This window comes from Pollicipes pollicipes, unplaced genomic scaffold, assembly GCF_011947565.3.
Source record: "Pollicipes pollicipes isolate AB1234 unplaced genomic scaffold, Ppol_2.1 Scaffold_7261;HRSCAF=8764_pilon_pilon_pilon, whole genome shotgun sequence".
NCBI lineage: Eukaryota > Metazoa > Arthropoda > Thecostraca > Pollicipedomorpha > Pollicipedidae > Pollicipes > Pollicipes pollicipes.
The window spans coordinates 42,724,923-42,749,607 of NW_023597054.1; the positions used below are offsets into that span (position 1 = coordinate 42,724,923).

The 24,685-nt window shown below is 46.7% G+C and overlaps 1 protein-coding gene across 2 annotated transcripts in view; it reads right to left on the minus strand.

Annotated features, from left to right (window-relative positions):
* Positions 1-11,808, minus strand: part of LOC119112376 (delta(24)-sterol reductase) — a 35,214-nt gene extending 23,406 nt beyond the window's left edge. Inside the window, exon 1 of one of the 2 annotated variants that reach the window (XM_037236539.1) lies at positions 11,601-11,808. In XM_037236539.1, coding sequence (XP_037092434.1) covers positions 11,601-11,786 — 186 coding nt within the window. In that variant the 5' untranslated portion in view covers positions 11,787-11,808. Of the gene's footprint in view, positions 1-7,110; positions 7,150-11,600 lie in introns of those variants that run through there. The other variant, XM_037236540.1, reaches the window with a different exon arrangement.
* Between the last annotated feature and the right edge of the window lie 12,877 nt (positions 11,809-24,685).

Here is a 24,685-nt window from a genome sequence, read left to right on the forward strand (position 1 = left end):
CGGCACAACTGTTTCGGAGTAACACCGACCCTGGTTATCGATTACTGTTGAATTTTTCATCCGAGGATTAGCACCTGGCGCACCAGGGTCGCTCATAAATCCCACAGTTGCAAGTGGCAAAGTATCCCTGCCGCATCCTTGGTGATCCCATGTATGGTGGCAGCGATGTTCCGAAAGTGATGTCATCGTCTGACTTATTGACAATGATGTCAGTGACTGATGCACTGTCGATGATCGACGGGCATGATTGCCGTGGTCTTTGTTATCTAAGGAATAAGTCCACATTTCCAGGACCTATGTACACAACTCTTACCTGAGCATCCAAAACCAAGGTGGCAGCAATTGTAAGACAAACACTGGCTAATAAAAAGGATAGAAATCTGTCACGTCGCAAACACGTTGAATTGCGGCATAGCGGAGGCGAGCATATTTTCCTGACAATCGTAATGCATGTAGTCTGTTCCCAGCAGTGCCCGCCCTTCCTCCTCGCGTAAGAGGCAGACAACGCCATTAAGGCTCACCAGCTAACTTCGTGGTAAAACACCAATGGCGACGATGCATTTAGCCTGATAACGAGGCAGCCTATTTGCTGCGAAAAAACAGCGATGCAGCTTTTCCCGCTCTTTGATACAACTTACGCCAGGGTGGGCAGGTTGTATCATTTGAAAGGGATTCATTCAAAATGCATTTATAAAAGAACACGTGTTCTACGAGATTTTACCACTTAATGTGCAGCTTAACACACGCCCGGGTGCCCGGTTAGATACCCTTAGCTCGGATGGGGGTTAATTTGACCCCCCTGAGATATCGGGAACTAAGAAAGCTAGAGACGTCAAATTTACAGGGTGTGTTAACCTGTACGTAAACTTGCTTATGTCAAAGTTTGAGGTTCCTAGATCATGACCTTTAGGTCAAATAAGTTCAAACAAGGTCAAATCCCAGGTTGGTCTCTAAAGTGCCCCCAAAACTTAGATAACTGTTTCTAAGTAAAAGGTCACAAGCTCATTTAAGGATAATAGCCTTGTTTAACCTTTTGAAGGTCATGGCGACCAAAATCATACAAGACTGTCACGAGTTTTGCATTTGAATAAGCGACAAAGATTACGCTAGGCAGTGTGTTCCTAAAAAATATCGACCTGGGTCACCTTAGGTCATCGACCTATTCTGACCTCTAACAAGTCAATGGGAGATTATAATGCGGTTTCTGCTACCAATAATTTTGAAATGAGCACCAGAAACTATCCCATACAGCAAGCCCTAGAGTAATAAAGCAGGTTGGTTTTGACCTTGGTCTGGCCTTCAAATCTGACCTTACGTCAACGCAATTTGTTCATTCATTATTTTTGTTGCCTAAGAAAGCAGCTCAGAGATGTATGGCTTCGTCTAACACTTAGTTGTTGCATCAGGTTGGACGATTCCCTAGAAATTGCCTTCGCTGAAACCATGGCCAGACTTTGACCTGCCATAGGTCAGCGACCTTACAAGTACATCTAAATGTTTGATCTCCAACGATCCGCTATTCAATTGTCTACTGCTACGCAATATTTGGCGCGGCTACGCCGAGGCGTTCGGAAGCCATTCTGAAAAAACCTTCGGGAGGGGGTCAATCTGACCCGACCCGAGCGCGTGTTAAGGTTGTATATGTCTGCAGACATGATAATCTTGGTCCTATCCACCTTAATTGTGGTATAATGGATCTCAGCATAAAAACTGATACAGCTCTCCCTACTCTCCCCTTACATCCTAGCGCGGTGGGAGACAATTCCTCAATACGTCCGCAAATGCTTTCCGCACGCTGTGCGCCCCCAGCCAGCGGTAATCAAAATACGACAGAACCCTCGCAGTTCTACAATATCGCCACTTGCTTTTTGCCTGCTGATAAAACAGGGTGTGTGACATTGAGCACATGTTCCGGCCTTTGTATCGGTCAACACTCTTGACACACCTGTTTGCGAAAGGTACAGAGTCCGCGTGGCTTCTCGACATTTCACACAAGGCCGGAGCGTGGGAAGTAGCCGCGGGCGTGCGCGCGCCGCCTGAAAGACCGGGCGGCGCCGGCCTAGTCGGCGCGGTCCGGTGGTGTGACAGAGCGATGTGATAGCAGCTGAGGCCGAGGAGGCCATATGAAGTCAACGCCCCCTTGGCTGCAAACACCTGCTCCCAGTGAGCACGATCACACACCATATGATCGTGCTCATGTGCATGGTGTGTGTACTATACACACACCAGCTCAAGTACAGAATTCTATTTGACTGACAAAATTGCAGTACGATTAGGACTATGAAAATTCGGTCCGTCCCGATGACTCAGCTGGTTAGAGCGCCTGCCTTCCGATCCATCCACCCGTGGCGGGGTGGGTTCGAGTCGCTTCGGGCGCTCGCTATTTGTCCTTGACAGATATGGCCTGCGGCCGGCGGCGGCAGCCCCGCTGCAGGTCAGTTGACGTCAAAGGGCGGGACGGACCGTGCCGGACATAACGGCACGTAAAACTTTTGCTCCCAAATCCAGCTGTTGCTTTGGAATTGCGCGATCGGATTGTAGGGCTCAGTGCTAACACAACAAGCACTGCTCAGTGTGAGGCGCGATCCCAGAAATCCACACATTCAAAAGGCTAGGATTAGATATTTAGCAAAAAGTTTTAAAAACAGATTCATTTATCTGGGATTCGGATAAATACCATATTGCAATAGAAAACAGAGGTAAATGAAAATGCACTGACACTGGTCACCGACAATCTGAAAAAGAAATGTGGATAACTGATTGTATGCGTTTGTATGTTATCATTATTGGGTCGCGTCGTGTGAAAAATGTCGCCTGGCCAATATTGTGTACAAATGATGTCCGGGAGGCGTCAGAGTCATTGCACAAGCGGCCATAACACCGATATTTACATACGAATAGACGACGGCGTACATGCAGGCACATTTTATGACGCGGGCACAGCCCTGATTTCATTAAGTTGCACTTTGTCTTCAATTTAGGAACCCAAAGTAAAAGGCCCCATAAATGTATACAATGTAGAGCGCACTTGCTCGTCGTTGGTTAGATGCATATTACCCTAATTGAAAAAAACTCATTGATAAAAAATTACTTATCTTTCAGCCCAAAACAATGAAAAATTTACCGTTTTGCCTGCTCTAATTTGCAAGGTAATGCGCGAGTTTAATATGGTTTTTGTTACAAAAACACGTAGCGTAGATGATCTCATCATGACCACAACAGGCATAGACATTAATTTTTCAGACCACAGGTCTGGAACAACCAACCGTAGCAACATTTAGAGTTGGCGTCGAGACATGGCTGCCATTTTTAATAAGCGAGCACGCGATACGAATGAAGCAATACCGAGATTCATCTCCAGCAAATGGGAGAGACTTAAGGGGAGTGCCCAACCTTTGGGGCATGCTTTAAAAACACACTCGGTGAAACCTCCGGGGCAATTACGTCTAATAACAGCACTGGGAGGTGCCACAAAAGCACCATCAATATATAATAAGAATATAGATTTCCATCATGTTTCGGTCCAAATTACGCTGTAAACGTTTTATGACCATGCTACACTTCTTTCTTTCTCAGTAGCCCCAAAGTGTATCCCGAATATGCGACAGCTGCAGTCGTCGCGACCGCGACAACTGCCGTCTACTCTCTAATTCTGCCGCTGTCGTGACGACGGCGGAATCTGCTGACGGCCGCGGTCATCTGTTTTGGGTTAGAGGTACCGTTTTGGGGCCGGTTTAACCCGCACATTGTGGGCCTGCGCGCTTAAAAGTGGCACCTTCACTGGTATGAATGATATCAGTACAAATGAGCGTTCGTGATTAGCGCAGTGAGCGGCAAGGGCGAGTCACCGAGAACCGCACTGGTTGAAGTTTGAGCCAGTGTGTCGCTATAGACCATGTCATACTCTGCCCCCAAAGCCAAGGTGTGCTTCGAAAATAGCCACTATGGTAAACGCCGTAGATGAAAACCAGAGATATGAGGTAAAGTTTCGTCGGATTCGCAGTGTAATAGCTTCATATTTGCCCAGCTTTCCCCCAAAAAAAATTGTTTCAAACTTTTGTAGTGTTTGTTACGCCGACATTTTGAGAAATTATTATGTTAAACATATTTCATAACACACGTTGGAAAGAGAAAAACAACTGAAAAGCATCACCGGAATAGCTCTGAGCAGGGAGTCCATTGAGATTTCGCCCGCAGGGCCGGCTACTTCAAATGAAAATTCTACGCTATTTAGCAGAATTTCGAGAAACCTAGTATTACTGATCTAATCAAACGCATCTGATCTAAAAGAAGTGAAAAGTACAACAAGGTGGCATACTCCTTTAAAGCAGGCAATAAACGTCCTAAAAGCCTAAGTCTCAATACAGGATATCGCAGGCGAGTGCTTCTCAAGCGCTCTTGGCATCCTGATACTTATCACCGTGCTTCCAAAGTACGCAGGATGGTCAATACCTAAGAAGAAACGAAGCAATAAGTTAGCAGGAAACAGGACAATGCTTCAGCGATGTATTCGAGGCCGTTGATGGACGAGGCTGGGATGAATATGATGGCATATCGAACTTCCTTATGGGAAGGACGGGTTATGATCCCGGGCGTAAAGCTCATATCCCACTGTCTCCATCGTTAGGATCAATGCAGCGGGCCCCGGAAGCTTTGTCGGTGATATCCAGGTGAGCGCATGTGGGTCGATCGATGAATGGCAATTTAATCAACATCGATGGGAGATAACAAATGACAAACGCAACAGTAGAGGACTAACACGCAGCATGGCTGAAGAGATTGCTACGGAAAACTGTCGTCACAAACATATCTCATCTCGTTATCGGTGGACATGATGAAATCCTGAGACAAATCTACCTGAAGTCGGTGTCGCCTTGAGAGCCTGTCATGCCACATCAAGCAAGTGCCAAAAAGAAGCTGCTTCTTTCTGATGACTAAAATAATGCACAGGAGTCCAAATAGTTGTTATGTTTCCGTAACTGCGGCGAAGCGTCAAGCACTAATGACAGAGGCTGCATTTCTGGCGAAAGCACGCAAGTTTGGTCGTAATCAGTTGGTGCTAAATTTACGTTATGCAATAGCTTTGCTGTTGTAAGGTATCACATATGCGTGTGGGCACTGACTCTTGTCGGCAACCGGAGTTTAACGATTTAGACGTAGATAAGATATTGTCTGCTCTTACAATTTGATTTTTGTCAACAAGTATTACTTAACCAATCGCACGTGTCACCAGAAATGCAACATTAGTGTCTTCGCTTGCAAGACGTGCTTGTGTCTTACATTTTTTCAAAACATGCATAAATGTGAATGTAAATTTTAGCAATTTTTTCATCTAGAGCCTAATACAAGTTATGAATAAAATGAGCTAAGTGCCCTGGCTTAGTCCGCTCTGTTTCTGATAACAATTCGTTTGCCATCAGATGTTAATAAATCCGTTTGGAAACCACGTTCTTCAGACGCTTTCAAAGCCTGGAAAGGAAGTTGATGAAGAGATTCGATTCTGGCATCTGAGATAGAGCTTTCCTTTATCGCACTTCCCAAATCTTAGGAAATAGTAAGCCTAATTGCAGATCTTTGTTGAAAAGATCAGCCAGAGGCTGACAATTCAAGGGCGTTTTTAGTCTCACAAATTTGCTGGATATGTTGTAGGGACTTTCAAAGTTCATTAGGTTTGGTCAGATTAATATCTTTAGTACTTCATCTCATTCAGACGAATATTTTCCAGGAGAGGCAGTTCAAGAATGTTGATAGGAATATGTGGAATATGTAGGTTGCATATATCAAAAGTTACTTGTCCCGCAAAAAACTATTTAGTAAGGCCCCTTTGTCTTCTGCATCTGTCACTGGCAGTTCATCATGCCCAATTGGCGGATGTGTCACATCTTTTTCTCTTTTGCCGATCGCTTTATCAAAGCATTTTGATATGAGTGATGAATTTTCTTGCACTTAAGAAGTCTGTTCACTTCTTCGTGTATGTGTGCGTCTTCAAGTCGTCTGTTCAAGTCGGTTATTGCATTCCTTCAGCCTATCCATCTTTCCCAGTGTGAAGTTGTGTTTTGTTTTCGTGTTGTTTGAAACAGCCTGTCTCTTTTGTTCATGTGGCGTTCAAGTTCAGCAGTAACCCATGGTTTGTGTAGGTTTCTTCAAATGCATGTGCGTTAGGGAATGAAAAAGCTTGAAGAATGGCAACAATGAACTGCCCAGTAGCGATTTCTTGTCATGTCTTCTTTTAATGCTGCGTTGCAATAAGTCTCTACCGAATATTGTGTTGCTCTGTCTGCGACCATTCATAGGAAGTCCCAGATGTCTGTACTGTATGTAAGGAACTGTGGTATCATTATCCTGAGTGCTACATAAATGGGAAACAATCGATGCGAGAAAATGATGATAGCACCCATCTGCTAATAACTAAACTTGTGTAAGAAATAATTGCAACATCTCCCGCATTCTGTACACTGATGTGCACAGAATGAATGAAACGTTAGACTGTCGGGACAATAACATGCCAATACACTTTCTCGGTATTCTGAGCGTGGTCAACCACCGAGAAAGAGCATCGACAAACACGCATTCATAGTAGTCTTTGTGCGCTCTATCGAGAATAGAACGCTATCAACACTAATGATTTTACAAAAGTTTCGCTTAACAAAGCTATTTGAAGCGAGTAGGTAGTTTGCAGTACAACATAATTGGTTGGCACGTGCCTGTCAAGTAGAACATCACTGAATAAAGCGTTGGCCAACGCCGCTCCTTCAGCGATAGCGCGCCGTTTTTGTAAGTACCCCATCATCCCGCGGCAAGATAACGTAGGCAAACTGATCTCCCACCCACCAAGCAGCTGATCGACAGCGCCGCCGGCTGCAGAGCCTTCCGCAGTGGTCACGTGACCGGACCAGCCCGCCGCACCCGGTTTGGGCCGCATGACCTCTGCCGCGGCGGCGGGTCGATCCAGACCCCCATCTCGTCCCGGCCCCGCTGGCAGGGAGCTGCGCCACGTCCGGAGAATGCCGCTGAGACCTTCGCCGTGTTTTCCGCCGCGGAATCAGTACCTCGAGTACAGCTGTGCAGCGCTTTGTTATCGCACTGAAGTACCTATTATCGAAACCTTACCTGTTTTCTGGGAAATCATTGCCAATTTCGTGTTCTCGTCTACAACTTGAGCAATAATACGACACACAACACCAACAGCAGCAAAGTAATAGCAATAATACGACGCACAACACCAACGGCAGCAAAGTAATAGCCGGTGTCACCCTACACGTGGTGCTTTTGCGCCTTAAATTTCGTACACACGCAGCTTCCAGCATCCTCCTGGCAGCAGAAACTAAACCTGACCAATCAGCGAAGAGCTTTCAAAGATCAAAGCCGATAAAAATGGCTATGTGGCAGCGAGGCTGTTCAGCCCGGGACGGTTAGGCTACCATATGGAATATGGTAGCTTGGCACAGGCTCGTTCCAAGCTACCATATTCTCCATACATAGATATATAACACAAGATGTTTAAGTTATTGCAATCAGCTGCATAGCCTGGTTGTAAAGTAAAAGGCACAAACGCACTCTTGCACAAATCTGGATGATTTCTCACACTTGTGCAAGAGAATTACCGAGATCACAATCATTGGCACACTTTTGTTCCAATCTGGCAACCATTTATTTTCTAATGTAAACAGGGCCACTGCCAGCCGGCTCTGATAAGGGACATACTGACGGACAACGCTGTTTCCGTTCGGTGAGAATGTTTAACGTGTTGAGGATATCAGTCATCAAAGTTTCCGTATGTTGGTCCCAGTGGATGCATTAAATGTGATGCCACCGTTAACCAGCCCGTGGACAGATTGAATGCCGTTGCTTTAGACGCGCGGGCAATGAAAGCAGATATACAACCCGCATACCGTGTTCCCTTGAACATTTTCCGATGTGTTTGGGTTTTCTGTCCCTGCACGCCATGATACGCAAATTTGCCTTCGGCTCATGTCAGCTGATGCCAGCTGAACCAGGATCGCTTCACGGGGACTTTGCAGCATGGTGGCATCGAGTCTGGAATAGTTGAATTAAAAACAGCCTTACACAAACCTAATTTTCAAAAACTGAAAGACACCGTAAACTTACCCATCAGTGACATCTACAGCATCATAACCAGCACCAGGCGGCAGATCGCAGGCCCCCGTGGTATAATGGTGAGCATACTGGACCGACAGATCGCAGGTCCCTGTGGTATAATGGTGAGCATACTGGACCAGCAGATCGCAGGCCCCTGTGGTATACTGGTGAGCATACTGGACGGGCAGATCGCAGGCCCCTGTGGTATAATGGTGGGCATACCGGACCGGCAGATCGCAGACCCCTGTGGTATAATGGTGAGCATACTGGACCGACAGATCGCAGGCCCCTGTGGTATAATGGTGAGCATACTGGACCGCCACTCGATGGACAAGGTTCGAATCCTGGTGAGTGGACCAAAGCTTCCCTCACTATCAGGTAAAAGATATCGTTGAAATGAATGTTCCACATTTGAATACATCGAACCCACCAACAGATATAATGAAATAAGCTCACTTATAGCTATTGGTATGGTTTTAAGTGGAAAAGACCGCGTCAGGCAGCACCACTTCTCTGTTAAATAAAAATGCTCCTCAATATGTCATTGATTAGGTCATCGCACCTTGCACAACATTACTTGAGAGCGGACTGATGGCCGCTATGTCTGGAAATCGTGCTCACGAACGCCAAATGTGAACGACTAGACAACTGCTTTTTTGTCTTGATCACCACATGGCTAATAGAATAACAGGATTTGAATGACGTTACTATGTCATGACTGCCCGGATGGCCTTGGAACAGTCTTCCCGAAATAGTCCGCACGTCTTGGCTGGCGTATATCTCAGAAACCAGAAGGGCTTAGGCCTTAAGACGAGCTTATCTCTGAAGTGCATCAAATTATCTTCAAGATGGCTATTTCAGTTCAAAATCCCGTGCAAATGTGGAACACTCTATTTAAACTGTAAAGCGCTCTGGCAAACGTAGCTCCTCAGAGCTTGAGCAGCTGAATAAAAGGCAGCCTAACACAGGCATAATATCCCAGCTCGAAAAAGCCTTCAGGCTAGCTTCAGAACTGGGTTAAATCAATAACGGAATTTATTTCCGGTTTTGTTGGCAGCAACGATGCAAAAACCAAAGGTGTTTTGGCTGAGTAAAGGTCATAGTAAACCAGATCAAACGCCCACAGAGTTTGAAAGCCAAATCTCTCTCGGTTACGACCACGGGGTGTTGCATTCAAGACAGGTTTTGGAAGCGAAGACACTAGCCGTTTCCGGATTACCTGCTGGTGCAACCATGGGCCGTACGTATGGCTCGCGCCATGATTTACACACGATATATTCGCTCGCACCACACATTTGGTTTCACACCTTGGTTTGTTTTGCTAAATGAGATTTGATGGCAGTCCCTAACAATGATTAAGAACAGGCGATTCCATGGTTTACGCTCAAGAGATCGTGATCGGCTGCATACATGGATTCTCACTATTGTCACTACTATTGTTTGTCCTCTCTTCCGTTAAAGTGCGTCGGTCTCGTGTCATTGGAACGCCAGGCTGTTAAGATCTGACCCTGATCCCCCCCACCGTTGAGTACGTTTTCTGCGATCAAAATTTTTTAGGCTGCTTTTGTTCAAAGAATGAGTAAGGTCGAGCCCCGTTTAAGTCTCCGTGTTGCTGAAAAATCAATCCGGAACGAACATCTCGTACGAAAATGTAGAACAGTTTAAATTTCATAGCATTTAAAAAACCCGCCCCTACTGTTGAAAGCTGCGTGGATCTGCAGTCAGTGGTTGCAAAATATCAGCTTCTCGAAACCTTGACAGCCGGACCGTGCCGAATCCTGCCCAATGCCACCATCCATCAACCCGTTTTCTTCATGCATCGCGAATCCAATCAAGTCCAGCCCTATGAGTTGGACGTACTGATGCTAGGTTGTCGACCTTCAATACACCAAGAGATAGTTATTGAATGACGTTATAGAGCCAGCATGAACTCAATTGACTGTTTAGGTATACAGTAAAAGTTTGATTGTTATCAACATTGCCGATGGTTGCTCGTTAACGGCGTTTGAGCATTAATTCCCCGCATATTGAGGGAAACAACTCACGAAAGGAACTCCAAGCTCAATAATGCCGAAATACCATGAACTGAAGGCCTTTTTTGCTTAAACATATAAAGCCCAGGCCATCAGAGGAAAATCATTTCCTAACTAATCAGCCCATTAAAAGGAATCACATTTTGTACCGAATATAAAGCCTGCATCATGAACGAGATTATTTGGTTATTTTTTTAATTTAAATTGGTTTTTACATACTTACATGCATTTTGCCTTTACATACTTCTGTTCTCGTGGGGCATTTTTGATGCATTCTTATCCCTACCCACACGCTTTAGGGATTTCCCCATCCACACCAATTCGATACATTCATCAACCCCGAATCCGTCAGCTGATTCAGTGCGAGAGATCTCGCGCGTTGAATTGCCGCGGTAGGGTCGAGAGCGACACTTAAAAATCTAAACGTCCTCGACACTACGAGCAACACGGCTCAACCGTCGACTAGACCCGCGGAGGTCCGAGTCAAGGGGTCGGCAACCGCGGAGGTTTACGTTTAAAGATGTGAGGGCGACTTCCAGTGCCTGCGGCTACGTCAACAGCAGTCTATAGCCGTGACTTAAAAGGCAAACTCAGCTCACAGCCTCAGATATGTACCATGCTGTGCAACTGGAAAGAGTAGTGAGGTCAGTTGGTGCAATTAAGAATATAAAATCAGATAGGTAGCAAGGTAAATTAGTGCAATGTCTTCAAAATGGTATACAACGGGAGGCTAAAAGTTCTGAATAAATTTAACACTGCGTGAGAAGGTTAGTTAAATTAAGGCCATTGGCACAAGGCACTGGCCATTTCCAAGAGCACTTGTTCCGAGAAATGATCCTTATAACATGCTACGATGCTTCCAAAAACCGTGGCTGGATAACAAGGTAAACGTTCGAGTTGACTAGCAGGGTACGATTCAGTCACGTTGCAAATTATTTCCATAATTTGGAGGAACATTTTAGCTTAAGGACGTCGAGAACGATATGAGATTCCACATTTCTACAAAAAGCTTCTGAAAGGTTTTACTCCTATAAAAGTGTTTGATAAATGACTTGAATATATGGAATTACCATCCAGACTAAACTCGGTTTTTGCGCACGCAAACCAGGACTCTTAGCAGTGCAAGCAGTAAAGTAGCAAAACAAGCCTTTTTACAAACCTGAAGAAATGCAAGAGAACGTATTTTACAAATAAGCAAAATTCAGAACAAAGCCGTGGCTTTTTATGCAGTGTTATTTTTATAAGTACAAGCAAGAATATACCTTGCTCAGTCATGATCACTCCATTTTTCTTATCCGCATCCACCTGCTGCCACCCACCTGACCATCATGAATCGGAGGCGCACCAAAAAGGAGGTCGATACGACCTTGAACGCCATCAGCTGGTTCTCAAGACAATTGGCTGGGACAGTGACAAAACACCTGCTGCGCTCCCGACCTACGATGTAGCCCTGAAATATGCTCTAACCTGCATTCGTATGTGGCGAACTTTGCTGTCATGATTTTTGGGAGCACTGGATAGCCGGAATATGATCCAGTTCCTCGCGTACATCCAAGCATCGTACAGCACCGAAACGGGCAGCAGGAAGAAGCAGACGAACACCCAGCGGTAGTTGATGATGACATGCTGCAGGACGCCGGATGACGCCGTCATCGGGGCACGTGTAACCACAGGACGTGGCCGGCGACTGAGGCACCGGCGGCGGCGGCGGCAACCGGAGCGCGCGCGCCGGCCGTTCACCAGATAAGATCGATGTGCGCGGGGAGGGGCTCTTCGCGACGCCGCAGTCGGCTGGCCGGCTGGCCCGGCGCGTCGCCGGCCGTCCAGCGGCCCGCGGCAGTCGGCGTCCCGCAGCCGGCCGCGGCAGCCGCACGACCTCACTGCGTCCGCGCGGCCGACGTTGTGCCGCTCCGCACCGCCTCCGCTCCATGCTCTAGCCGCGCGCCACTGTGCCGCGGCGCGCGGTCATGAGTCAAAGTCATACGCCCGTACGCCTGACGCCTGACCTGCACAGCGCAAGGTCAAGGTCATACGCCTGTGCGCACGGACGCCAGTCAGGTCACTGGCGGAGACTTCCCAGCAGTTGCCGACAGCACAAGCGTACGACTTTGCGGGCCTTCTGACTGGGAAGTGCGCAGAACAGTTCTGGACGGCACAGTACACGGGCGGCACAGTTCAGTGCCGTGCGCGAGGGTACGGTCATTTGTTTGTCAATCGCAGTCAGCGCGTGGTCCGTGCATAGTACGCACTCTGTTCGACTAAATCCCGTCTGTCTTTCGGCAACAGTCCTCGCGCAGTCCGCTTCAGATATTGCCTTCCGCGTGGTGCGCCGCGCTTTGATGGCAGACGGCGGATGTATGTGTATGTGATGTACGTATGTGTTTTTCGTTGGTTTTCTGAGAAGGCCAGCTGTAAATGCGCGCTGGTACTGCGGTGTGTTCATTCACGGTCAGCCATTATCGATTTTACCACGTTAAACCTCTGGGACATTTGTTATCGATACCATTTTAGACAAACGGCGATGGGACCGAACAGTAATGTTGAGACAAACCGATAAAATAGCCACCAGTGGGCAATCACCAGGCCGAATGTGCTGTGTGATGCACATCCGGTCATGTACTATGCTCGGGCTAGGCCCTGCTTTCAGCTAGCTCAGGCATGAACCTGGGCTGGCTGAATGGGGGGAGGGGGGAGCAAGTAGGACATGACCCCGCACTTTTCATGGGGGTGGAACAATGTTAACTGTCTCCCTTTACATATCTAATTTGCGTTTGCGTACCTTTGTACCACCTTAATACGCGTCAAAATGGGGGGGGGCGGGGGGCGGGGGGGGGGGGGGGTAATTTGATCCCGCGGAGGTTTTTAACGAATAGTTTCTGAACGGCGCCCTGCCATACCTGAAATAAATTGGATATCAGATCTCCTGGTGTGTAAAATTAGATCTACCTTGCAAGGTCACTGCCACATGACAGGTGAGTCAGGCCGTTGCTGTCAGCGAAGGCTATTTCTAGGGAATTATTCAATCTGACGCGACAACGGAATGTTAGACTGACCCCTAGATATTTTAGATAAGTTTCTTAGGCAACAACACAATTGAATTTAGGACTACAACAAAGTCCATCCACCTCGAGTGTGTTTTGAAGGTCAGACAGAGGTCTAAACCAACCTGCTTTTTTATTCGAAAGCCTGCAGTGCGGCATAGTTCTGATGCTCATTTTGAATTTATCAACAACCAGGACCGTAGCATAGCCTTCTATAGACTTCTTTAATGTCATAGTAGGTCACTGAGCTAAAATGAACCTGGTCAAAATTTCGTTTTAGGAGAATAGTTTTTAGCGTAATCCTTGACACTTATCCGAATATACACAATCGCAAATATATACAAATACAAACACCAATATACAAAAACAAAATCTCCTCGGATTATGATCAACATGACCTTCCATATGTCATATAAGGTCACTGACCTTTAATAAACAATAATTACATTTTGCTTAGAACAGATATCTATGTTCAAGGCGGCTGCATGAAAATATCTGGGGTACTTTGTTCTTTGTCTGGGGCACCAATCTTGAGTTTCACCTCGTTCGACCTTATCCGACCCGAAGTTAGTGATCTGGGAACATCAAATTTTGACACAAGTAAGCTCACATACAGGCCAACCCACATCGTGAATTTGGTGTCTCTCACTCTCTTAAATGAGAGAAGGGTATACAATCAGCCAGCCGGTCACGTGTTAAAGGCAGTACGCCACCTTTTTGTGCTTTCGCTTATTGTTAGATCGGGCTCGTCGGATTTGATAGATAATACCAGCTTTTTGGAAATCCTTCTGAATAGCTCGGAATTTTGATTTGATGAGTCACTCGTGTGGGAGAACTCTCTTTGGCGCCCTGCTCACCGCTATGGGAGTAATATATTTAATTTGCCGTGCTCTTATCAACGTGTGTATTCTGTAATGTTTGCAACACACTGATTTGCGCAAAAACGCTTGTGCAATAATGCTACGAAAGCTGAAAACACTCTTTTTAAAGAAAAACGTACACAAACAAGGGGTTATTATACGCCGAATTCAACGAAACGCCATTCGTGACGCTTTAAGGGAAAGCGACTAAGCGAAAATGGCATTTCGTGGCAATGGCAGGGCACGCGGCATGACAACTCATGGCATTCAAACGATGGCTAAGTTGTCAACCAGATAACGCAACAGAGGCAGAAAGTTACATGAAACACCGGCATTAAATAAAGGCCTTATTTTTGCCTGCCATGCCATGCTACGCCAGCCGTCTATGACATACCCGCCTTGAGCTCCATGAACCTATGCTGAAGGGACTATAAGCAGGCATTTAGGCTTCACATGCCACATGAAAAGGCAGAGCGGAGCCGTTGGCACTAGAGCAGCCTAGAGTTGTCCCCTACATAACTCAGGTCGCCGTACACGATAGGATGAGATGCTGCGATTTTTAACATGAAGCAGCTGTAACCAGCGCGGTTTGAGGGAGATGGCTGGTTAGAGGGAATGCTCTACATTTGAGGATATTGAAGCAAACATTATATATGATTAATTAGGCTCAAGTATGGCTATCGGCACACTTTTAAGTTGAGAAGGTTCCTCTAGATAACAAGGTTCTCTGGTTAGTAAATTACTGCTCAATACTTTATTGTTTAATGACGTCATCATGCCTTGCACGACATGGAATGAGAGCCAATCAATGGCCGCCATATCTGGAGATAGTAATCAGGAACGCCAGATTTGAACAACTTGACAATTCTAGTTTCTTGGTCTTGATCGCCACATGGCCAACGAAATGGCGGGATATGAATGGTATTATTATGACGTTATGAGTACCTGGATGACCTTGAAATAGTCTCCCAGAAGTAGGCTGCTCGTCTTTTCGGGCGTTTAGCTCAAAATACGTCTGAAAGGGAGTGTTCCACATTTGTATGGGGTTTTGAACTGAAGCAGCCCTCTTGAAGGCTTTTCGGTGCTGTTCACAATCCTGCCCTTCTGAAGACTTAAGCCCTGGTTTAGTTTCGGTGCTGTTCACAATCCTGCCCTTTCAAGACCTAAGCCTAAGTTTCTGAGGTACACGCCCGCGAAAATGGGAAAAGGTATATCGGGGAGAGCATTTCAAAGTTGCCTTGGCATTCATGACGCCGTAATAACGTCATTCAAATCCTTCCATTCCCTAAGCCATGCGACGGTGAAGGCCAAGAGAAACATAAATATCGAGTGGTTCATATGTGGCGTTCGCGGGCGCGATTCCCTGATATAACGGCCGTCAAATGACTCTCAATCAATGTTGTACAAGGTACGATGACGTTATCAAACCATGATGCATTGACAAGCATATTTACTAAACAGAGAATTGTGCTGTCTTGAATACTCCTTTCCACTTAAAAAGTGTATCAATATTGTAAGTGAGCTTATTTCATCACATCTGATGCTGGCTTCAATACCTTTAAATGTGAAGCATTCCCTTTAAGAGGGACGGGGCTGTAGGCTGCACCGAGTGATCTGCGAAACATAACACAACACTTCCGTTGTTTCAACGGACATTCAAAGCCTTTTAATGCAGAAATACGGCCTGGGGCTAACTCGAAACTAGCCCATTATTCCAGCCCCGCGAGCGTGAGCTTAATTTGCACAATTGATGTCCTTATTAGCTTCATAAAATACGGGCAAAATTTCACCACATCAGTAACCTAAGATAGTTGCTATTATGCAACCAGTCACAGGCATTTGGACATTGCACCATATTTTGATAGTTCCCCACGAACTCCCGTGACCGAGTGACTTTACTGTCGGCCGTGATCAAGGATTTCTACGCATTAAAGTATATGAGTTAACTTCATCCATGAAAAGTTATTTAAGCTATGCAGGCTAAAGAACGTATCAAAATGTTCTCACTTAAGATGAAAGCTTATTGCGATTTCTGTGCTCTTGGGGTCAACACATCTTATATCCATGTAGCAAAAGCATCAATAGTTATTGCCTTTTTATAATACGTAACAAACGACCAATATTCGAGATCAGGAGTTCGGTGTCTAGGAAACACTGAAAAGCGCACATTCGATTCAGCCATGGCTGAATGAGAGCCCTGTCAGGTTATCATGCCAATTCACAAATTATTACGACGTTCATCAGACCAGCCAGGCCGTTTAAATGAAATCTAGTAAGCCGTACGTGGGTGATAGACCGAGATTACCAGACGCACATGAGAGGCACTGCGAGCGAGCCTTAGTCCGGATAACAGGCTCCAGCGACTGGTAGCCCAGCTGCTGTCATCGCCTTCAGCCCTCCCACTGCATGATTCCTGGAAATCTCGCTGTCGAAGTGGTCGCTTTAGTTCCCAGCAGTGTTGCTTTTAGGTGATCATGCTGGTTGGTGATTAGAAGCAGGTAGACAATTGCGCTTATCTGAACAGACTGAAAAGGTACACTAGACGAGCGAGCTGCTGTCTTCAACTACCAGTGCTTAAATAACTCCGTTGTTATTTTAAAATTAACTTCACGTCTAATAAGCGTTGTTGGCACAGGAAAAACGTTCTAAGGTTATAGTATACTGAGCGCCATGTTTCACCAAATGAATACGATGACCGGGCTCTTTGCACGATCAATCGTTTACTTAAACGTACTGCCATTACACGAATTCAAAAAAAAAACTTTCCTGGGCCCACTGTTGACAAGACACGAACGCGCATGGCACCTGCCACCATGCCCGGCCGCTGATCCAGCTGTCGGCATCCGTCGCCGCCGTTCCCTGCCCGGCGGGCCGGCAGCTGCGGCCACGCGACGCTGTCGTCAAGCCGGCGGGAGCGGCGTCTTGACCGGCCCGAGGCCGTCACGAGGCGCCCAGTGTGGCCAACGAGGCATTGTGTGCGCACCATCAGCACCGATCAGGCACGGAGGAGCATTCAGAGCGCGCCGAACTGCCGAATATAACAAGCCGGCTCACACAACGGACGCCACTCTGGTCAGCAACAGGCCGCAGCCCACGGTCGGTCACTGGGAAACCACAGCTGGCGTCAACTGCTGATGGACGGAACACCAGCGGGCAGATCCGCCCGCAGCTGCGGCGCCACCGACTTTTTGGATGATGGGCAGGCGGGTGCTCGTAGTGGACTTCCACCGTAAAGGACCGCCATGGACTGATATGCGCCCCACAGTTAGAGGAGCACGAATCCGTTGAACCATTAATGCGTTAGTCAACTAATCACATTCGCTCTAGTGATTAGCGCTTTCGTTGACGTCAAAACAATAACGGATTCTTGAAATCCCGATGAATTATCGCCCGTTGACTTTGAGACCGCTAACATTTTAGGCAAATTTCAGTCGTCTTTGGAGCGCTTGCCCTTAGGCAGGTGGTGGGCGGGGCTTCTTAGCGTGTTGGGATGTCAGAGATTGGGCCTTCGGGACAGGAGTTATGGGGAAGCGAAGGTGCGTGTTGACAAGATTTCTGTTAGCACGTATGGGGGAGGGGTGGTGTGAGGTATGCCTCCTGGCACATCCCGGGCGAAATCCATGGTACTGCAGTGAAGACAAGTTGATTTCAATGGCAACATTTCATCATTAATGGCGTGAAATCTTGTTACCTCAAAACTTTTTGCTTAACATTGAGCCTAAAAACAATAAGCAACTTGAAGTACCTCCAAGGAAGTTTCAGGAAAATGATTATCATTCTGTCTGTGTCATGAAGCAACCAGGCACTCCCGTAATTACAGGCATCCATTTTTTCACTTGATGGTTACTTCCTTTACTAATGACTTCCGACCGCGGTATTATATGTCAGCTGTTCTGAGCTGTCTATATTGGTAATCTTCTGTTGGTATCTGTGTCAATACGGTAACGCAAATTCGCAAATTTTCCAAGAAAAGCTTGTTGGAGATGTAGCGGTGCGGACGCCCTGAGCGAGGCGAGAACGACAGTGGTATGGACCAGTTGCTGAGCTACCTGCCTGACACGCAGAACGTCATGACAGCGACGGTTATGACGAGACGAGCGCGACAGTGATATAGACCAGCTCAGCCGCCTGCCTGACACTCAGAACGTCTTAAAAGCGACGGTTATGACGAGACGAGCACGACAGCGATATGGACCAGCTGCTCAGCTGCCTGCCTGACACTCAGAACGCGATAACAGCGACGGTAATTTTCTGATGTGATGTATGTAGCCTGGTGCATGTGTCTGAGGTTTTGTATGCGTATTTTTTGTCAGCAAAATGTTTTCTTACTAAGTGAAACAAAATTTTCATAAATCTGTTCATGGGCCAGTTCTGAATCTCTCACATCACTGACGGTAGGGAGCTGCAGATGGATGTTGTCTGCAATATTCCCATGCGTTCAGTGAAGGCCAGATGGCGGTGGAGGCCAGATGGTGCTGGAGCCACGACGATATGAAGGCTGTTCAGGAAGTGACAAAATAAGTGTGCATGAACTAGAGCGGAGAGCTCGAGAGCGAGCGCACCTATAATAGAGCTGAGGGTTCGGATTCAAAGCATTCGAATAGCTTGAATAGGTCCAGATCTAGCGAATGCTCCAGCCTTGACAACGAACATTCAAACCCTGCAAAGTTAAGATCTCAACACTTAAAAAGATTATCGAATCCCGAAACATATACAGATATCCAAAAGACCCATCGTGACATGTTCGAGGCTTCAACTGGACATTGCGCGCATATTATGCCCTGTGAGCTTCGTGCCTCAAGTTCATGCTCTGCAAGTTTTGTTTCACTAGCCCTGACAGCTTGTGAGGTTTTAGGGGGCGGCGCGGATTTGACGCCCCATCCCCTCGCCAACGCGCACCAACACGAACGCGCCAACTCCATCTCCAATGCGCGTCTTATGTACCGAATTCCCCGGACGCGAACGTTTTGAAACTCAGCCCGGCGAATGAACAATGGTGAATGGGACCAGCCACCGTCGATTGAAATATATCCCCGTGTACCAAAGGCTTCCTCTGCAACGATTCCCCTCGCAGCCCAGTAACAAGCCTTTGGTGGGCCAGGTATCTGTGTTGCGTATACAGCAGTATGCGGGACAAATTGTGCGGCACCACACCCACCTTGCTTTATACATTGTCATAGACTTCTACTAGACGTATGAAGACGTATAACACTTGGCCTTTGTCTGGTCAGAAACCAAAACTTCGACACCAACACGGGCTGGCACCACGCCTCTTCCTTTTCCTCTGGCCCAGTCAGAAATGTACCCTTGACAAACGCATTGGGCGAGTTAGACTGTAGCCAATAAAATCGGGTTAAAAAAGGAATGTTACTACATTTATGTTTTAAATTGTTATAAAAAGGCTCAAATTTTCGAATCCAGTGTAGTTTATTTGAATATCGAATCAGAATCAGAATCCACCCACCACAAGATTTCAAACCCAAACCGCAGCCAATCCTTAACTATAGTTTATAACCTTTCTGGACGATAGCACGGTTGTGAGGTGCACACATATTTATAGCCCAGCGTAGGATCTACATCACTAGCTGGAGGTTTAGCGGATGCAAATCCGGGACCGAAAATAATTCAAAAAGTTAACAAATTGACGAAGTAATTTTGCTTCTGTTAAGTTTTTATGAATTTCACCGATTACCCTAATTTCGTTGACGTACTCCAATAGCACACTGCCTCAGACGGGAGATAATTTTTTGTGAACTCAACCCAGCTCTGCTCACAGTGCCTCACAATCATGCTTAAACCTGTAGCTGTTGTGAAACATAATGCTAAATTGTGTATGGATATATTTCCTATGAACGCCGACGATCACGAAATAAGTAACGCTTTTAACATAGAGCAATCACTGTCACTTCCCTGAAGCGCTGGCTAACCAGCGTGTAGGATCCTACGATCACAGTGAAGTGCTCCCGGTCATTACCGAACGAGATTCGGTTCTGACTATTCATCACACAAAATCATTACATTGTTGGAAATGTTCGTGCCTGACAGGACCTTCGTTGGAAAGTCAGTGGTATACACGTACCTACTTTCAACGGGAACAGGGACCTCTTCTGCAGTGGTTTGAAATCACTGCGCTCATCTACTACTTAATCCGTTTACTGTGCTAGGTTAGGGCTTCCTAAATATGACGGCGTATTTTTCTGTCGTATCTTAGCTCCTAACCCTTTAAGTCCTTGCATCCATAGGACCTCTGCTCATTCACAGTGGGAACCTTCTGTGGAACGAGCACTCTCGACCAGGCTCGATCGTTACATTACGTTGCTGGTCATCATGGACGTGCTGCCGCTGGGGTCGACGCGGCCCACCTGTCGGCACCTTTGGGCTGATTGGACTGTTTCTGTGTTTTGGTCGCACCAAATGGCAACAAAACAGGCATGGACCGCAGCAACATGCCAGGCGTGATCACGTCCATGCCGGCCATGGCTGGGACCCTCGACAGCATCACTGCTGCTGCTAAAAGAACAGCACCAGAGACGCCTTAGGCTTCACCCGGTCTGGCACGAGCGAGACGGTAACAGCTGCGTGAGCTGCTAGCCGTTATCACATACATGGTGCTGAAGCTGAGCTTACGGAGCCGGACTGCTCTGGACAACGGAACCAGCGGCCTTCATCCAGGTGCTGGAGAGCACCACTATAATAGCTGGGGCAGTGATATAGTTTTGCAAAAAAAACTGGAGGGCTAAGCAGGAGAAATGTCTAAACTTAACCACAACTACACCAAGAAGGGGGCTCCCTCCTGATCTGGAACACTTTCCCCTCGACGTCAAGGCGGGTGATGCTCCAGCTGCATGGAAAGCTACACCGCTGGCAGGCAGACTTTCACTGTGCATTCTCGCTCTAATTCACGGACGGTGTCGTCAAATATTGTTTGGCTGTGGATACTGTTAGACTTGTCATTCTACTGACGGTAGTGATAAGCTTTCAATGACGTATGGTGATTGTGACCAGAGCATTGCGGGCACTGCCAATACTCATAAGGATGTTTAAAGAAGCTAGGATATTTCATGTATTTGTTGCATATATGTCTAGGGTAAGTATGTTTGGGCGATTTTAGCGACGGAAAGTTTCCTACACTGTGATCACTCAGAGAAGTTCAAGGTCCGATATTTGTCTGAAGCGCGTGCGTGTGTACGTGTCCTTGCGCGTGTGCATGTATGTGTGCGTACGCACTTGCGTGTGCGTGTGCGTATGTGCGTATGCGTGTACGCGTGCGCGTGTGCGCGCGCGTGCACGTGCGCATGTGTGTGTGTGTGTCCATGCTTCCGAGCGTGCTGCTACAACAGCGCGTGGCCTGATCGTGACAAAGAAGGCTGCGGCGCCGGTTTTGAATCGATCGGAGGCGCGTGGCATGTGCCGCGCGCTGTCAGCCGGACCTCTGCATAATTTACGTAATCAGGAGCTCTGGTCAAACGGAGAGTGCCACTGGTCCAAGGCCCGGTGGCAGCACGCGCCTCCCTACACGTGCCACGACATTGGTGCTGTGGCAAAACTCCTACCGGCGGTAGTGTTACATCAGTTATACGCGACATTATTTTAAATCCAAAAACTTATAAGGTCGTACTTTTCTTATACACATTATTCCCACAGCAAAAGGTCCTGCACGACATGAGAGCTACATGACAAAACTTGCGCTGCAACAACTTATACCCATCATTACTTACGCAGCCATTACTCACAAGCGGCATTACGTCTACCGCAAAAACTCATGAGTACCACACGAAACAACTTTTATTGCAAAAAATATACCAGTCATTGCTTCTGCAGCAAAGACTCATAAGCCTTTGCTTATATGCCAACTTACTTCATCTGCAACGAGTTATAGGTGACAGTAATGCTGTATAAAAACTTGAAAAATAATGGGGAACTTAGGTTTAAAAAGCCTATGGCCGACATTATGTTTACCGTAAAAATCTATGCAGTTTATTCTTGTCAGTCATTTTGCTTGTCTGCGACAGTGATAAGATACGGGCCATAATCCAGAAAGCACAACCATCAGTACATTAGCTCATAACCCACAGGTTATGCCTCAAGTACATCCTCATCAAAATCCTGGAGGGAACGAACAAATGGAAGGACTTGGCTGGGCGAAACCCACTGTGGGTGCCGATTCAGTCGATACATCATTGCTGCCATAAATGTTGCGATTGACAGAACCACAACGCCAATATTTTCACGCGACCTTTGTTCTGAAAAACGTGTGGCACACAGTCATAGTGTTGCAAAAGCAAGTTTGGTGGCTAAGCAGAGAAAAGCTGCCAAACCTGCTCCAAAATACATGAAACACGGCGTTAGCCCTGAATGTGGCATACCTTCTATCACAGATGAGGGGCGGATGGAGCTCCCGAGGGAATATGAAACTACATTCCTGGCTTGGTGTGCAATGAAACTCGACATCACTTGTACTAAAAAAAACCGCCATCGAGATTTGGCCACCCAAACTATAGTCTTCTCAGGCGCCAAGTACAGATAATCGACAAAATAACGTAGCATAGTAAATAAATATGTTTCGTATCAGCACCACGACAATGTAATTGTAGTATTGCCCAGCTGGGGCTCTCTTCTAACCTGTGACTTGTTCCTACACCCCTGTTAGGTGTCCACGATATTTAGCACTCCATGGCATGTGTCAGCAGTAGAAGCGATCTCGCGTTACGTAGACTATTCAAGTTTTGCTGTAAAATTCGAGGCAATTACACATTGTTAAGCATAAGTTTCGTCATGTAACACTGATGTCGCGCATGATCTTTGCAGTGGAAGTAATACCGCATATAAGTAATGACCGTATGCGTGTTTACATTAGAAGCAATGATAAGCATACATATTTACAGTATAGTTTTGTCGCGAGGCATTGATGTTGTGCATGAGTGATGGCAGTAGAAGTAATGTCGCAGCACTCCTGTCTTTAGGAGAATTTGTTACAACACTTATGTCGTGAAGTCCTCCTTTCGGGATGCGGCGTGCCTTTGCGGTCGGCAGCCGCACTCCGTAAGAGCCGCGGGTGTCGTCCGAAACATGACTTGCAGTCGCGTACACAACTTTGGACTCGGGGTTCTCCGAGCACCAGAAACATTGAGCGAGCCGACTGAAATTAGGCGGATGGAGTTAATGCTTCCATAGTTATTGAGCGGGACATATAGGGTGCTCCGTTACAAAGTTCTCCTGGAGCGTGGGTGCTCAACGTGTGCACCCCTTTTACATGGGACTCCGCTACAGAGGCTCAACGGCACGGTCTGGTGCGCTGATAAACTTGAAGATAGAATGGCGGCAGGGCGAAAAGTTTCGATCGAATCCAGCCAGAAGGTGACAGCAACTCGCACACAGGAGCGTGACCAAAGATTGTCCCCTCCCGTTATTGCCACCGACCTATACCGTTATTGCCACCGACCTACCCGCACGATGAAATGTTCCACGCAGGGTCGTTAAGTGTATGTAAGGTGACGGGTGGCTGTTTCGCAACCCAATAGCTTCAACCTATGGCGTAAGGGACGCTCGTGCTACGTTGCACCCTCCATAATTTGAGGCGTGTGAAATGGATAACGCATCTTCCCAACGTAACGCATAGCCCCTCTGACATGGAGGCTGCCTACACTTATCAAGACCAGTGCCAAAATGTAACCTGCGCGCGTATACATGTTGAACTATTGGTCTTCCGGGTTACGTAAGCCATGGCCCAGAGACTCACAATTTGGTGGACAGAGATATCTTCACACAAACCATGCATTCGTGCTCCATTGAGCTCCCAAAGGAACTGTACCACCTTTTTGCACTGTCCACTTAAAACAAACGCATCGGTTCTAATCGGTGACACTAGTTTCATCGAAATCTTTCTGAATAATTCAGAGTTTCCACTTGAAGTAGCCGTGTCGGCGGGAAAGATATTATTGGTATCTCTGCTCACCGCCACGCCAGATTTGTTTTTCATTTACTTTGTTTTCCACCGCGTTTGTTCTGTAGTGTTTGCCATACTCTAATTCGTTCAAATGCTTATGTAATAGATGCTACGGAAGCTTGAAGCCTGCAGATAAGACAGAATTACTATCCTTATTCCTCGTAGAAAAAAAACCGGTAGAATGGAGAGGTAGACGCGTTGATATTTCGACAGCATATCGAAACGAATAGCAGTAGTCTACTACTGCTACTGGGACTACGGCTATTCGTTTCGATCGAGGCATGCTGCCGAAATATCAACACATCTATATCTCCATTCTCCTGGCTTTTCTGCGAGGAATAAGGCTATTACTACAGTCTCATCTTTATGCATAATATTCCTTGCAAATACACTTCACAACTTACATAAAGCTTGAAACACTATTACGAGAAATAAATGTACAAGCAAGAGACTATTATCACGCGAATTCAACGAAGCGTTATACAGTGGCTTTGATTCCTCCCGCGTGGCATTTCTCATTTTTCTCAATGACTTTGATCTTCCCTGAGGAAAACCTGTATTCGCACTGGGAGACTTCTTTTAGAATATCGATCTTTTCAACCCGGACGGCCCCGATGTGAGCGATTTCCAGACCATCCAGAGAGATATAAGTCTCTAACAGCAGTTGGTCGTTAAGCCCATCCACCTCCACCTGACACTAACGCT